Here is a 14,924-nt window from a genome sequence, read left to right on the forward strand (position 1 = left end):
GACTGTATGCCTGTTGAGTGTTTTTACCACTGTGCTGTCACTGCTTGTTTCATTTAGCAATTTTTCGAAGTAATTACTCCATATTTCAAAGATGTCTTTTTCTCCCATTTTCATATCACCTTTATCATCTCTAACTCCTTTTACAGCACTCTTTTCTCCATTTTTAAACTTCTTCAACAACCTCCAGAATATCTTACCATCTTCTTGATATTTATTTTCTATGTTCTTGCCAAAGCCCCCCATGACTTTTGTTTAGCTAGTTTTACGCAGTGCTTCGCTTTCTTACATTTGTCTCTGTATTCTCTAAGAGCAAAAGCTGATTCATTTGCCAGGAACTTTTGATATGCTTTCTTCTTTTCCTTCACTGCCTCTTTAACTTCCTGTGTCCACCATGGAGTCCTGATTTTTCTATCCTTGCAGACTACCTCACCACATGCCTCTTTGGCTGAATCAATCAGGGTTTTCTTCAAGGCTTGCCACTGAATCTCCAAGGTCTGGTTCCTGTTCTCAAACTCTTATTTTTTCTTCAATAATCTATGTGTATTTTAGTCTACAGTTCACATCTGAGAGCTGCTCAACTTTTATTCTCTTTAAAACTTTCTTACATGTTATTCTTTTCAATATGAAATTCAATTTTATCCTGCTCAAGACTAAATAGTGATCGCTTCCAATTTCAAATCCTCTGTACACTGTGGTGTCCTGCACCAGGGAGAAAACATCATTATCAACAATAACATAGTCAATGAGACTTTTCTTATTCCTTGCTTCTTCTCTTCATGTGAATTTGTACACATTTTTATATTGGAACTGATGTTAGTAATAACCAGTCCATGTCCTGAGCAGAAATCCAACAGGTATTTGCCATTATTATTAGCTTTGCTCTTTTCTCCAAATTTTCCCAAAATATTTTTGTATGTCTGACAGTCATTTCCTACTCTGCCATTTAGCTCCCCAACAAGGACCAACTTTTCATTTTTCATTGTGTCAGTTGCTTTTTCTAAAGCCTCAAAAAATTCCTCCACTTCTATCTTAGTAGAACCTTCTGTGGGACCATTGGCACAAATAAGTCTCATTGTCCAGTTCCCCATTCTGATATTAGTCCACATTACTCTACTTGAGACTGACTGCCATTCAAGAAGATTAGCGTCATATTTTTTGTTGAATACTATGGCTACTCCTTCTTTTCCTTGATTGTCATTGCCTGAATATAACATTTTGTATTTATTGCTCAAAAAGATCTCACCAGTTTTGGTCTTTTTTGTTTCAGTCACCCCTATTATGTCGATCTGGTACTTATGTAATTCCTCAGCTAGCTCCATATCTTTTCCATTCAGGCTTCTTATGTTGATAGTACCAATCTTTAACTCTGGTGATGTTGAGTTGGGGTGTGCTTTCAGATTTGTTCCAGTAGCTGACTTTTCGCTGTTTGCCCTGGTTCTTTGTCGAAAACAACGGGGGCCTTGTTTAACCTGGCGACACCCCAGCCGGCATGAAATTTTGTCATGGTGTACCATCATTTTGCACAATTTCATATATAAAAAAATTGACCAACATATTTTATTAAAAATCAACTAATTAATTAATCCTAAATTAAATTATTTCAATTTAAAAGCAAAAAAAATCATAAAACTAACAAGTAAAATAATATTAAATTACATACACTTACCTTTTAAAAATGTATTTTTCTGTTTAAATTTTGTTTCACTATAAATTTACAATTCACACTTCACTCAGTGACTCACTAGACACAGAGGACAAACTAACTGGTCACTATTCACAAATCAGAAAAAGATGAACCAAAAACAGGAACACATGTTTTATAGCTACCCTGCCATGGGCCGAAAAACAGGGCAACCATAATAAAATTTTAGGACAGACAAAGCGTCCCAGGGTCGAGGGTCTAATATTACATATGTGAATCAATTTTACAATTATAATTTGTGGAATTTTTTAATCAATTCTGGGGAAAGTCCCCCCCCCCCTCTGTGTGTAGATGCCCATGACCGTGTGATTACATTTCTATCAATGTATGAAAGTTTTGAGATGGTATAGCGCATCAGCACTCATCTTAATTGGTCCAATGCAGTTAATTGCAGGATAACTTTGAATACTTCTGCATAGAGTGGGGGAACAATCCATTTTAGGATTTATTAGAAAACAACAATGAAGGATAATGGTATATTTGAAATGCTCAAAGATGAAAATATGTGAACCATCATTTATAAGACATGTGAGAATAGGAAATAAAAGGAAAGAATAAGTGTGAGTAGAAACTTTCATTAATGGTATAAGAATTATTAATAATTATCATTTGTGATATGTGTGTCCTATAAGTTGCTGGGTAGAGTGAATAGCACGATTTTATAAAGTCTGAACATGAATAAGTGAATTTATGATGGCATAATTAAAAAAAAACTTATGGAGAGAGTATTGCAGGAATAAATATGATTTGATGGAGCAGCAAATCATCTCGTAAAATATGTTGCACATGTTATGTGTATTTTTCTGGTTTGTGTATATTTTGCTCCATTTTCCAAGAATTTTATTTTGTTTACTGAGCCTCAGTATACATAACATCCGATCATTATCAGAATTATCCACGCTTTCAGGAATCCTACACTCGGTTTTTTTTTTTTTTTAGTATCAGCAGTTCTTCTGTTTTATCAATCTCACATATGCTGGTATTTTGTTGTAGATCATCATCTTATAATACACAGAATATTCATATTTATTCAGGAATAGATATTTCTTTACTGTCTGTTGTTTCCGAAGATTAGAATAAAAATGTCTCTATACTGTTAAAAACTTTGCAACCTCAACAGATGCTATACTGCATAGCAATAGAAACATTTAGGTTTTTTTCTCTTAACATCCACTTTCAAATTTTCAGTTCCTGAAAACATGTGTAACAGCTGTTTGTAATAGAGCCATCAGATACAGAAAGTGCTCAACTCATGACAAGTGACAACATTCAATTGGATTGGTTGACAATAACCAATCACAAGTGCTGGGTGAGCTGAAAATGTTAGCTCACCTAGCCATGCCTTCTCAGCGGTTTAAAAAATTAGAAAGCTAAGAATTTGACCCTCTGCACCCTCTTTACATCTTTTCGAATGGCTCAAAGGTGTATGCATTTCTAAAGCACTCCCGGGCTATTAATGAGAATGCGAGGCAATGTTTACACATTGAAAAGTGCCCTCTTCATGAAGCACTAATGCTTTATTACCCTCCTGAAGAGGACAATGATGCATTAATATATTGTTTTCAATTTTAAGTCTGCAAACAATTGGGGGAGTCTCTAATGGGAATAAATGCAAAAATATAATATCGGTGATACTGATATTTCATGGATGAGCACAGCACGCCTGGAATATTCACCCCTGGATAGCACTGTATGATTAAGTTGACATTATTATTATTAATCTTCTATCAACAATTTCGCTCCAAATCAGTCTATTATTTGTGAGCATTCCAATATTGTTGTATCTAACATTCTGTGCCACTTCTTACTGAATCAATTCACCTAGACCTTGGTCTTCCTCTTTTATCCACCTTTCTATTTAAGTGGCCATACCACCTTAGATTAACTCTGACACATTCTTGAATGCTAATAATGTCATGTTCCATTCTAATATCTTCATTTTTAATATGATTCTGCCATTGATGCAATCGGTTCACTACCCTAATTTTTCTTAGAACCCTCATATCTGGTCTCTTGTTTTTAACACCCCAACCAGCCATGACGTCTATAGTCTTCAGCAAAATCTGGATACGATTCTGTAACACCCATTGAATAACATGGATGAGAAGTGCAATTTCGTCTCACTATTGCATCCACCATGGCCAGTAGAGGAGTTAATCAACTGCTTTATTTCTAACCCAACTATCAGATCCATAACTTGAAAATTGGATTTAACCCTGTCTTGTATACTGCTAGTATGGTGTTTTAATTAATTTCTCTTATTTCATATAAATTTATTCAGCTGGATAACCACCATGCCTGCTTTGCATATGCTGTTGTCTATTTCCAGATTTAACCTGCATCTTCACTAAAAATTGTGCCTTAATGGCTGAAATATGAAATATGAACTATTTTCATAGTTTTGGTCTTTTTATTGCTGATTTTCATGCCAAATTTGTTACAGCTGTTATTTTCAATTTAGGTAGAGATCCTGAAGACATCTCCAATTCTAATATCAGGCCTAATGCAACTTTCTTTCATAATGTGCATCCTTGTCTCTTATCCCTAATTTTACATCAAACCATATTCCTGTATTTCCTTGCTTTTATTTCCAATTCTGACTGCTGATTGAGACTATAATTACTCTCCATGTTAACTTGTGCACATCTTTATGTTGAAATATGGTATTAGTAATGACTAGTCCATGTTCTAATCAGAAGTCCAATAAATACTTACCATTATTATTAGCTTTGCCCTTTTCTCCTAATTTTCTCAAAATGTTCTTATATGCCTGGTGGGATTCATTTCCTACTCTCCTGTTCAGATCTCCAACAAGGACCACTTTTTCCATTTTCTTTGTCAGTGCCTGCTCTAATGACTCAAATTTCTTCCCTTCTTCCTTAGAAGAACCTTCTGTGAGACCATAGGCACAAATAAGCTTCATTGTACATTTCCCCATTTTGAAGTTTTCACCAGGGAACCAAGGTGAACAGCAAAAAGTCAGCTACTGGAACACATCCTGAATACACCCCCAACTCAACATTACTAGAGTGCAAGATCAGTACTCTCAACATAAGAAGCCTAAATGTCAAAAAAATTAAGCTAGCAGATAAGGGAAACAAAAAAGACAAAACTGGTGAGATCTTTCTTAGCAATAAACAAAATGTTATATTCAGGCAATGACAATCACGGAAAAGAAGGAGTAGCCATTTGTGGATGTGTGGAGTGAGTTCGATGGGCGAAAGGATCTATATAAGATGGATGGCTTGCATTTGAATGGTTACGGTGTAAGAAGACTTGAGAAAGTGTTGCTGAATGTGGTGGATGTGCAAATTCAGGGAAACTAGATTTATTAAGGGGGGGGGGGGGGTAGATATAAATATACAGTCCTTAGGGAGGCAGTTGAATGTAAGAATGAATATAATATGCCCGAGCAAATAAGGACAACAAATCAGAGTGGGATAGTTAATATAAGGCATCAAGGTGGGGTAGGGGCTAATGGGGGTCTTAAATTCATGTACACTAATGTTAGGAGTATTAGGAACAAGAAGGAAGAGTTTTTGGCCATGGTTGGCACTTCCAGACCACAGGTTATTGGTATTAGTGAAACATTGCTGACTGTAGATGATATAGCTAGTGGGATTGAATGTGATGGGTATAGTGTGTTCAGGAATGACAGGGAGAATAAAATGGGGGGGGGGGGAGTATTGTTGATGATAGCTGATGAGCTGCAGCCAAGGAGAATAGAAGTTGAATTGCAGGATAGAGAAAAGAGCACATTTGAGGCCATTTGGTGTGAGATTGTGGCTAGCAGAACTAAATATACAATTGGATGCTGCTATAGACCAGGTGATGGAAAAGATGGCGGTGACAGTATGCACAAGCAAATAGAAGAAATGAGTGGAAGGAGGGTGATTATTATGGGAGATTTCAACTATGGTCGCATTGATTGGAGTGAGGAGAGGACACACGGGAGGAAGGAATTGGATTTTATGCGGTTATTAAGGGATAACTATCTGCGACAGCATGTAATGGAAAATACTAGGGGTCAGAGAGTGCTTGACCTAGTAATTACATCTGAGGATTTGGCTGTAACAAATATGACCACATTGCCACCAATCGGTGAGAGTGATCATAGGGTCTTGACTTGGGAGGTGGCTAAAGGTGTAGAATTTTCAATTAAGACAGGGTACATGTGGAATTATCGGGCTGGAAAGTATGACAAGCTTAGGAGTTTGATTGGTTCAGCGCCATGGCATGTACAACTGCAAGGACTAGAAGTCGATAGTGCGTGGGAGGTAGTTAAGAAGTGTTTGCATGAAGCAATGGCTGACTGTATACCTAGAGTCCGAATAATAAAACAACTAGGGGTTAAATGGATGAATAACACCATTAAGCTTGAGCTGCAAAAAAAGAAACAACTATGGAGGGAATTTAAGGAGAACGGTGACCGGCAGGCACATGAACGGTATAAAGCGCAGGCCAGAAGGGTAACGAGTGTGGTAAAGAAAGCAAAAAAGGATTACGAAAGAACATTGGCCATGCAGGCTAAAGAGAATCCTGAACAGTTTTTTAGATATGTAGCAAGTAAAAGGAAAAATGTACATGGCAGAATGATTTTAAAGAATGCCGATGGTAGGAAGGTAACTGAATCAGTTGATATAGTTGAGTTACTGAGTGAGCACTTGGCAAGAATATATCATCCAGGTGGTGACATTGCAGAAACGAATGAACCAGTAGATTATACGGGAATTGTGGTGAATGAAGTGGAGGTGAGTAGTCTATTGCATAACCTCAATGTCAATACATCTGTGGGATCGGATGGTATACCAGCTCGTGTTGTACGAGAAGCAGCTAAAGAATTGTCAGTACCCTTGACCATTTTGTTTAATTTGAGTCTCGGGTCTGGGTTAGTCCCGAGGGGGTGGAAAGAGGGGGAAAATAGTTCCACTGCATAAAGGTGGTTCCAGGACTGCTGTTGTAAATTACCGACCGATTAGCATATTAGGAATCATTGTTAAGGTCTTAGAGAAATTAGTCAAGAAAAGAATACAGAATTGGATAGATGAAAATGGGATATTGTATGTGGGACAACTTGGTTTTGTGAAGGGTAGATCATGCCTCAGTAACTTGCTCACGTTTTATAACACAGTGACGGCTGAACTGGATAGGGGTAATGGGTTTACAGTAATACTACTGGACCTTGCCAAGGCTTTTGATAGGATACCACATAGAACCCTAATCAATAAACTAGAGCAGATGGGGATAGATATAGGGTTGGTGAGATGGATAGGAGGGTGGTTGAAGGAGAGATACCAGAGAGTGGTTTATTCAGGAGTGGGGTCTAAAAGACGGCTTGTGACTAGTGGAGTGCCACAGGGCTCTGTTCTTGGACTACTGCTTTTCAATTTCTTCATCAATGATATAGGAAAGGATTTGAGAGGAAGTGTTCACTTGTTTGCTGATGATGCAAAGTTGGGTAGAGCAATTATGAGTGCACAGGATGTCAAAATTTTACAGGATGATTTGGATAGTTTGGAGGACTGGGCTAGGAAAAATGGATGTCAATTTAATGTGGCAAAGTGTAAGGTTATGCATTTTAAGATGAAAAGATTAGCAGCAGTATATCGCATTGGTGGAATCGTACTCCAGGAGATTGAGGCCAGGGATTTGAGAGTGTTGGTGGATAGGGAATTGAAGTTTAGGGGGCACATTGCAAAAGTGACTAAAACAGCTCACCAAATCACTTGACTTATGAAAAATACTTTAACATGCAGAGACAAACAAGTTGTTGTTCCTCTGTATCGAGCCTTGATAAGACCCCATCTGGACTACTGTGCCCAGTTATGGGCACCAGGATTTCTTCGTGATGGGGAGGAAGTGGAGAGGATCCAGAGACGAGTGACCAAGATGATAGCAGGTCTGTGGAATGAACCTTATGAGAATAGGTTGAAGATTTGTGGGTTGCAGAAATTGGTCGATAGGCGAAGGAGGGGTGATATGATTGAGACATTCAAATTACTGATGGGTTTCTATAAGATTGATCCAGAAGATATTTTTGAAAATATGACTGATGGTGGGAGGACTAGGGGCCATGAATGGAAGCTGGGCAAGAGCATGGTTGACAAGGGTGTTAGAGCTAGGTTTTTTACTTGGAGAGTAGTGAATGAGTGGAATAAGCTTCCAGAGTCTGTTGTGGGTGCTACGACCATGAATGAGTTCAAGGCAAGGTATGATAGATATTGTGTGAATGTCGAATAGTTGTTCTTGACATGATGTTAGGGCCTCCCTCGATGAGTCTGTCGACTCCTTGGAGTTGCCCGGAACAATAATAATAATAATAATAGCCATAGTACTCAACACTAAATATGAGACTTATCTTCTTGAATGGCAGACAATATCAAGCAGTGATGTGGGCAAATATCAGAATGGGGAAACTGGACAGTGAGACTTATTTATGCCTATGGTCCCACAGAAGGTTCTATGAGGGTAGAAGTGGAGGAATTTTTTTTTTTCTTTTTGAGGCTATAGAGAAAGCAACTGACACGATGGAAAATGAAAAGTTGGTACTTGTTGGGATCTAAATAGCAGAGTAGGAAATGATGGTCAAACATACAAAAATATTTTTGGAAAATTTGGAGAAAAGAGCGAAGGTAATAATAATGGCAAATGTATGTCAGTTTTCTGCTCAGGGCATGGACTGGTTATTATTATTGTTATTATTCGTGACACTTCCAAGGAGTCCGAAGACTCATCGCGGAAGGACAACTACTATACAACACTCCGTCTCCACTACTACATCGAACCTCTACTACCCTGTTCCAACATAAAAATGTGCACAAATTCACATGGTGAGAAGAGGCAAGGAATAAGAAAAGTATCATTGATTATGTTATTGTTAATAGTGATGTTTTCTGACTGGTGCAGGACACTAGAGTGTACAGAGGATTCGAAATTGCAAGTGATCACTATTTAGACTTGAGTAGGATAAAATTGAATTTCATATTGAAAAGAAGAACGTGTAAGGAAGTTTTAAAGCAAATAAAAGTTGAGCATCTCTCAGGTGTGAACTGTAGACTAAAATACACAAACAGTGAAGAAAAAATGAAAGAGTTTTAGAACAGGAACAAACCTTGGAAAAACCTTGTCTCTATTTTCTATCCTTACAGACAACCTCACCAAACCTTGGTGAAGTTGTCTGCAAGGATAGAAAAATCAGAACTCCATGGTGGACACAGGAAGTTAAAAAGACAGTGAAGGAAAAAGAAAAAATGCATATCAAAAGTTCCTTGCAAATAAATCAGCTTGTGCTCTTAAAGAATTATTATTATTTGACACCTCCAGGGAGTCCAAAGACTCATCAAGGAAGAGTGCGCCAACAGCATCGAACGATTGGGCCCTTCTAACTACTAACTGCACTCAAACTTGCTTAACTTTTTGTGTGAGCCATTAGTAACAGAGGCTCTTCCAGTCGACCAACCTTTGCTGGCAAACATATACACAGACAAATGTAAGAAAGTTAAACACTGTGTAAAACTAGCTAAACAAAAGTCATGGGAAGACTTTGGTAAGAACATAGAAAATAAATATCAAGAAGGTAGCAGGATATTCTGGAAGAAGCTCAGAAATGAAGGAAAGAGTGCAGTAAAAGGAATTACAGATGATAAATGTGACATGAAAACTGGAGAAAAAGATATCCTTGATATATGGAGTAATTATTTTGAAAAATTGCTAATGAAACAAGCAGTGATAGCACAGTGGTAAAAAACACTCAACAGGCATACAGTCAGGAATACATATCCATAATTGAAGTAGAAAAAGCCATCAAAGGCTTGAAATGTGGAAAGGCAGCAGGAGTAGATGATATTCGACCAGAAATGCTGAAATATGGTGGTATAAACGTCTTACAGTGGCTGCACTGCATAGTTCAGAAAGCCTGGACAGAGGAACGAATTCCAGATGATTGGGTAGAACTCTCATAGTACCCATATATAAAAAGGGAAATAAAACTGAATGTGAGAATTACAGAGGTGTTTTTCTACTGATTGTTCCTGATAAGATTTATGCAAGTATACTTGAGAAACGGTTGAGAAGGATTGTGAAACAGAAGCTTGGTGAAGAACAAGTTGGATTCAGGCCAAATAGAAGCTGTGAGGATCAGATTTTCACTTACGACAAATTGTTGAGAAATCATGGGAATATAACAGAGATCTGTATTTAAGTTTTATACATCTGGAAAAGGCATATGACAAGTTGCCAAGAGAGAAGCTATTCAAAATGTTATGGTTATATGGTGTCAATGGGACAGTATATCAAGCAATATTTAGTCTTTATTTGAGTTGTAAGTCTGCAGTTAGAATTGAAGGAAGTACAGAAAGATGGTTTAATGTTAAAGCTGGTGTCAAACAAGGATGTACATTATCCCCTCTGTTATTCATTATCTATATGGATCACATTACGAAGGAAAGTGGTATTATACCTGATATCAGAATTGGAGATGTTAATCTTAGTTCTTCTGTATGCAGATGATGTTATACTTCTAAATAAATCTGCTATAAGTCTGCAAGATTCCATGATTAAATTGAATAATTGTTGTAATAGATATGGTATGAAGGTCAGCAATAACAAGACAAAGACAATGAAAATAGGCAGAAGCATTAAAATATCAACTGTATTGTGAATGGAGAACCTATAGAATAAGTAAAACATTTCTGCTACTTAGGCATGATTTTTTAATGAAGATGTTAAATTAAATATGGAAATAGGCAACAGAATCAACAAAATGAGTATGATAGAAAGTGAACTGAATAAATTTATATGGAATAAGAGAGAAATTAGTCAAAACACTAAATTAGCTGTATACAAGACAGTGTTCAAATTAATTTTAATTTATGAATTTGAGAGCTGGGTTAGAAATAAAACACTTGACCAAAGTCTAGAGTTCCTGAGAAAGATTACGGGCATGAACAGATGGCATCAATGGCAATATATTAAAAATGATATTAGGAAAGAACTTGACATTATTAGCATCCAGGAATGTGTTAGCTGAACTAATCTCAGGTGGTATGGTCACTTAAACAGAATGGGAGAGGAAATGTTCTCTTTTTCCTCTGGAAAAAGACCCAGAGGAAGACCACGATATAGGTGGATTGATATAGTAAAAAGTGCCTTAGAAGACAGAAATATAAGATGTGATAATATTGGAGTCTTGACAGGTAACAGACTGATTTGGAGGAAAATTGTAGATAGGAAGTTAGTAATGATATGTAGTACTATCATATCCTGTACACCCCTTGAGTGAGGGTACATCTGAGGAATTTGATGATGATGAAAATAGACAGAATTGTTTGAAACATCAAGTGCGTCATGAATGGAGAGCCTGAAATGAGTAAAACATTTCAGCTATTTAGGCACACTTTTTAGAAAAGAATGGTAAATTAAGTATGGAAATAGACAACTGTCAAAACTGGGTAGGAAATCAAGTGAATAAATTTTTATATGGAATAAAAGGGAAATTAGTCAGTACACTATAAACTAGCTGTGTATAGGACAAGTGTTCAAACCGAATTTAATTTATTAATCCGAACTACATTAGAAATAAAAACACTTGATCAAACACTGGAGACCACAGATATGAGATTCTCAGAAAGATTAGTGGAGTCAACTTATGGTATCAATAATCTCCAGCACATGTCAAAAACAGCTATAGGTTTCATTATGATAATGAATGATATAACTATACAAGAATTCTATGACCAAATGCATATTTTTATGATTAAGTGGCTACGACTATTTCCTTGTTGCATGTTATAACTGACCTTAATTACTGTTTTCATTTGCTATTAATGTAGATGTTTCTACTTATAATTATTGTCCGAGATAGTAATACCTGAAAACAGCTAATTTGATGTTTTATTTTTCTGTTAGGTGTTGCTCCACCTTCATTTGTTGCTATTCAAGCAGGCACTACTCTCCATCAGCTGACCTCCTCAAGTGATGCTTTGTCATTATCATCAATATTAATATTAGCAGTATTTGCAATACTTTCTCTCATTCCTGTCGTATTTAAAAAGAAATTACAAACAAAATTAGAATAATAGAAAAACCATAGGATAATTTCAAATATATATAAATTCATATATTTATATTTATTTTTTATTTTTTTCTGGTTATGCATATTAACATGGTATTCTCAGTTTGAATTTACATGAAGATAAGACTCCTCTTGTATTAAATAAAATAATAATGAAAAAAATTGAAATGTGTGAACATTTATATTTAATAGAAATGTTATATATTAATAATGTTTATTGCTGTTAAACATACTCTAGTTTGTATAGATATATGTTCACTATGAATGTACAAGGATATTGTAATACTGAAGATCTTTTAATTTAAAAAAAATAAAAATTAAAAAAAAAACATGCCAATAATTAGCTTATTTGTTGACATGTTTGTGGTATATATAACATAAATTTTATGAAAATTTTAACGTATGTTACTCAATCCATATTAATAACTTTTTGTTTATAAAAATGCTATAACTCCTGTGATTCTATAAGTATTGCAAAATACAAAACATAAACATTCCAAAGTTGTAAAATATGTTGCAAAACAGTAATGCACATGAAATTATCAATTAAGTTCGTTTATATTGGCTGACATCTCAGATTATGTATTTTGGCATGCTTCTTGAGTCCTATTTTGTTTGGTATTCACTTTATTGCATTAACTTTTTATCAACGAGAGTAGTAATTCTGGAAAAAGATTTAAAATAATCACTAAACATCGTGTGTGTGTGTGTGTGTGTGTGTGTACATGTGTGATATAAAACATGATCAGAGTAAGTTTTTTAGATCATGTTTATTTGTGAAATTGAAAGAAAATGCATTCATATTGTATCATACTCTCCTGCTCCTCTAACATGAGACATTAACATCCCTGTATGCATAGTTTGTTTGCCAGAAACAATCTTAATATGTTAATCACTGTACATAGTTTAATTTATCTTCATATAGTTTCTTTGACTAAAAGTAAAACATAAGCCAGACTATTGGGATATTTGAGTTCTTGAATTTAAATAAATTTGAATAAAATTTAATTTTATTCAAATTAAATTGAATAAAAGCAAGAATATGACTCCTAGGAATGTACTCCTCCAAGATAGCGAGAATTTCCATCCTGATAAAAGTATTTGTTACCTTATGTAAAATTGTGTGCAATGTCATGTAATAAAGTTATACTGGTGTCCAAAAATTAAGAACAAACTACATTTTTACCTTATGTTATAATGATAAAGGTTTACATATTATAAATTCTGTACAAATTAAATTGCAATACTTTTTTTTGGCAAAAGTTACAAATTTCCTAAGGACATAGCTGGGGAATTAATGTACAGTGCTTACAGAACACTATGCAGAGAGGCATTTCAGTATAGAATATGTAGACCTGAACTGCAATGCAGCTCTCACAATATTGTGTCATGTTTAGCACCAAGTGACTCAGCAGTTCTTGAGGCAAACTGGCCCATTTCTCCTTAATAGCAAGGATAAGGCCTTATTTGTTGTCTGGAGGGGAAAATTTCGAGCAATATTGCATCTCCCTATTATGTCCAAAACATGTTCTATGGGATTAAAATCTGGGCAGCATGCTGGCCACTTGATTCAATTAATATCCTCATTCTCCAAAATTATCTCCGTTGCTTGTAGTATGCGGTGTGGCTTTTTTCATCCATACAAATGAATTCTTCACTTACATCACCATGGAACAATTGAACATGGCATTGAGAACTTCGTTGCAATATTGTTTACCAGTTCTTTTTTCCAGCACTTGTAGCTCAGTGCATTATAACTGAAAATCTGTCTTCCTGATCCATGGTAGAGTGAGGGCAACCTCTTAGCAAACATCTGGAACACATTCCATTGGCTTGAAATGCTGTCCAGAGCCTGGATACAATTCCGTGTGAGATTTCAAACTCTCTGGCAATATCAATAATTCTACAACCTTCAAGCTTTTCAATAATTCTTCCCTGTGTGAAATCATCTGGATGTTCTTCAGGGCTGTAGTTATGCACAGACAAACAAAGCTCTAGCTGTGAGCCAAAAAAAAATTAATGCCAATATAAGGGCCTCAAACAATGGGGAGGAGGCACTCTGGTGGCTTTGCCCTGCCTTTCTTGGGTAAAGTGTAAGTACGGCCCTGGATGTCTTTGAGACATTACAAGACATCCAAGTTTACAACTTTATTCCTTCACAAAAAAGCACTTCCTTCAAACAGTCTTTTGCCTTTGATCTTGTTGAGTGCTACCACATTACCCCTCTGTGCACTATTTGAAAATTTGAATGTGTACATGCTTTCTACTCGAAATTGTCAGTTATACAAATTGCCGAGCTGATTCATCTGAATTTGCAGTTGTAATCTTCAGGAATGGTTTGTCCTTAGGTTTAGGACACCAGTGTATTTGATGTTCAAAAATTGAAGAAACTGGTTCAATTATTAACCATGTTTGAGGTTACATTTATGAACTCATTTTGTAATATGTTTTCAGATATCAGCAGGTATTAAATCTAATGTCTTCACTTTGCCCAGTTTTTTGAAAGTTGAAAAGATCTGTGGTGCTACCTTCCTAGCCTAACTGATATTTGGAAAACATGGATATATTTAGGTCTAATATATAAATATTAATTTATTGGCATGGGAAATTTTTATCTCTGTGTATATATATATATAATTTTTTGTAAATGCCCTTATTTTCCAAACAGAGAATATGCATGCTATAGTGCAGTCTTTGTGCTCTGACTCAGTATATAATAAACAAATGTATTAAAATAGGCTTTAAAAGTCTTTGTGAAGATTATAATTACTTCTTGATTGGTCATTCAGATCATTTTAACATTCCTACACTGAAATAGATGCAGTTATCATGTGGATGGTTAATTAGACCAATGTTGTTAATACTTTTATTATTTTTTTTAACTTGTCTTTTGTGAACTCTCTGGTATTTCTGTTAAAATAAAGTATTCTTAAGTATGGGAATTCTTCTTTATTGATAATTTTTTCTTTGGAGAAATGAGATTATTGTTTAGACTGAAAAGTATTGTTAGTTATTGGTTACTTAAAATTTTTGTTGTCTTGCATATTTTCATTTCCTTCAGAAAATGAAAATATGGTTCAATTATTAACCATATTTTCAATTATTAACCAATCTAACCAACCACCTTGTATTTATTGATATATACAAGGT

At 35.5% G+C, this 14,924-nt stretch overlaps 1 protein-coding gene across 1 annotated transcript in view; it reads left to right on the plus strand.

The window, feature by feature from the left end:
• LOC150105849 (transmembrane protein 41B-like) overlaps positions 1-14,710 on the plus strand; it is a 111,652-nt gene extending 96,942 nt beyond the window's left edge. The window contains exon 7 of the mRNA XM_090393624.1: positions 11,609-14,710. Within this exon, the coding sequence (XP_090249750.1) occupies positions 11,609-11,778 (170 nt within the window). The 3' untranslated portion in view covers positions 11,779-14,710. The remainder of the gene's footprint in view (positions 1-11,608) is intronic.
• The last annotated feature ends 214 nt before the right edge of the window (positions 14,711-14,924 follow it).

Source organism: Typopeltis vanoorti, chromosome 6, assembly GCF_054136105.1.
Source record: "Typopeltis vanoorti isolate ZY-2024b chromosome 6, IOZ_Tvanoo_1.0, whole genome shotgun sequence".
In the NCBI taxonomy this organism is placed as follows: domain Eukaryota; kingdom Metazoa; phylum Arthropoda; class Arachnida; order Uropygi; family Thelyphonidae; genus Typopeltis; species Typopeltis vanoorti.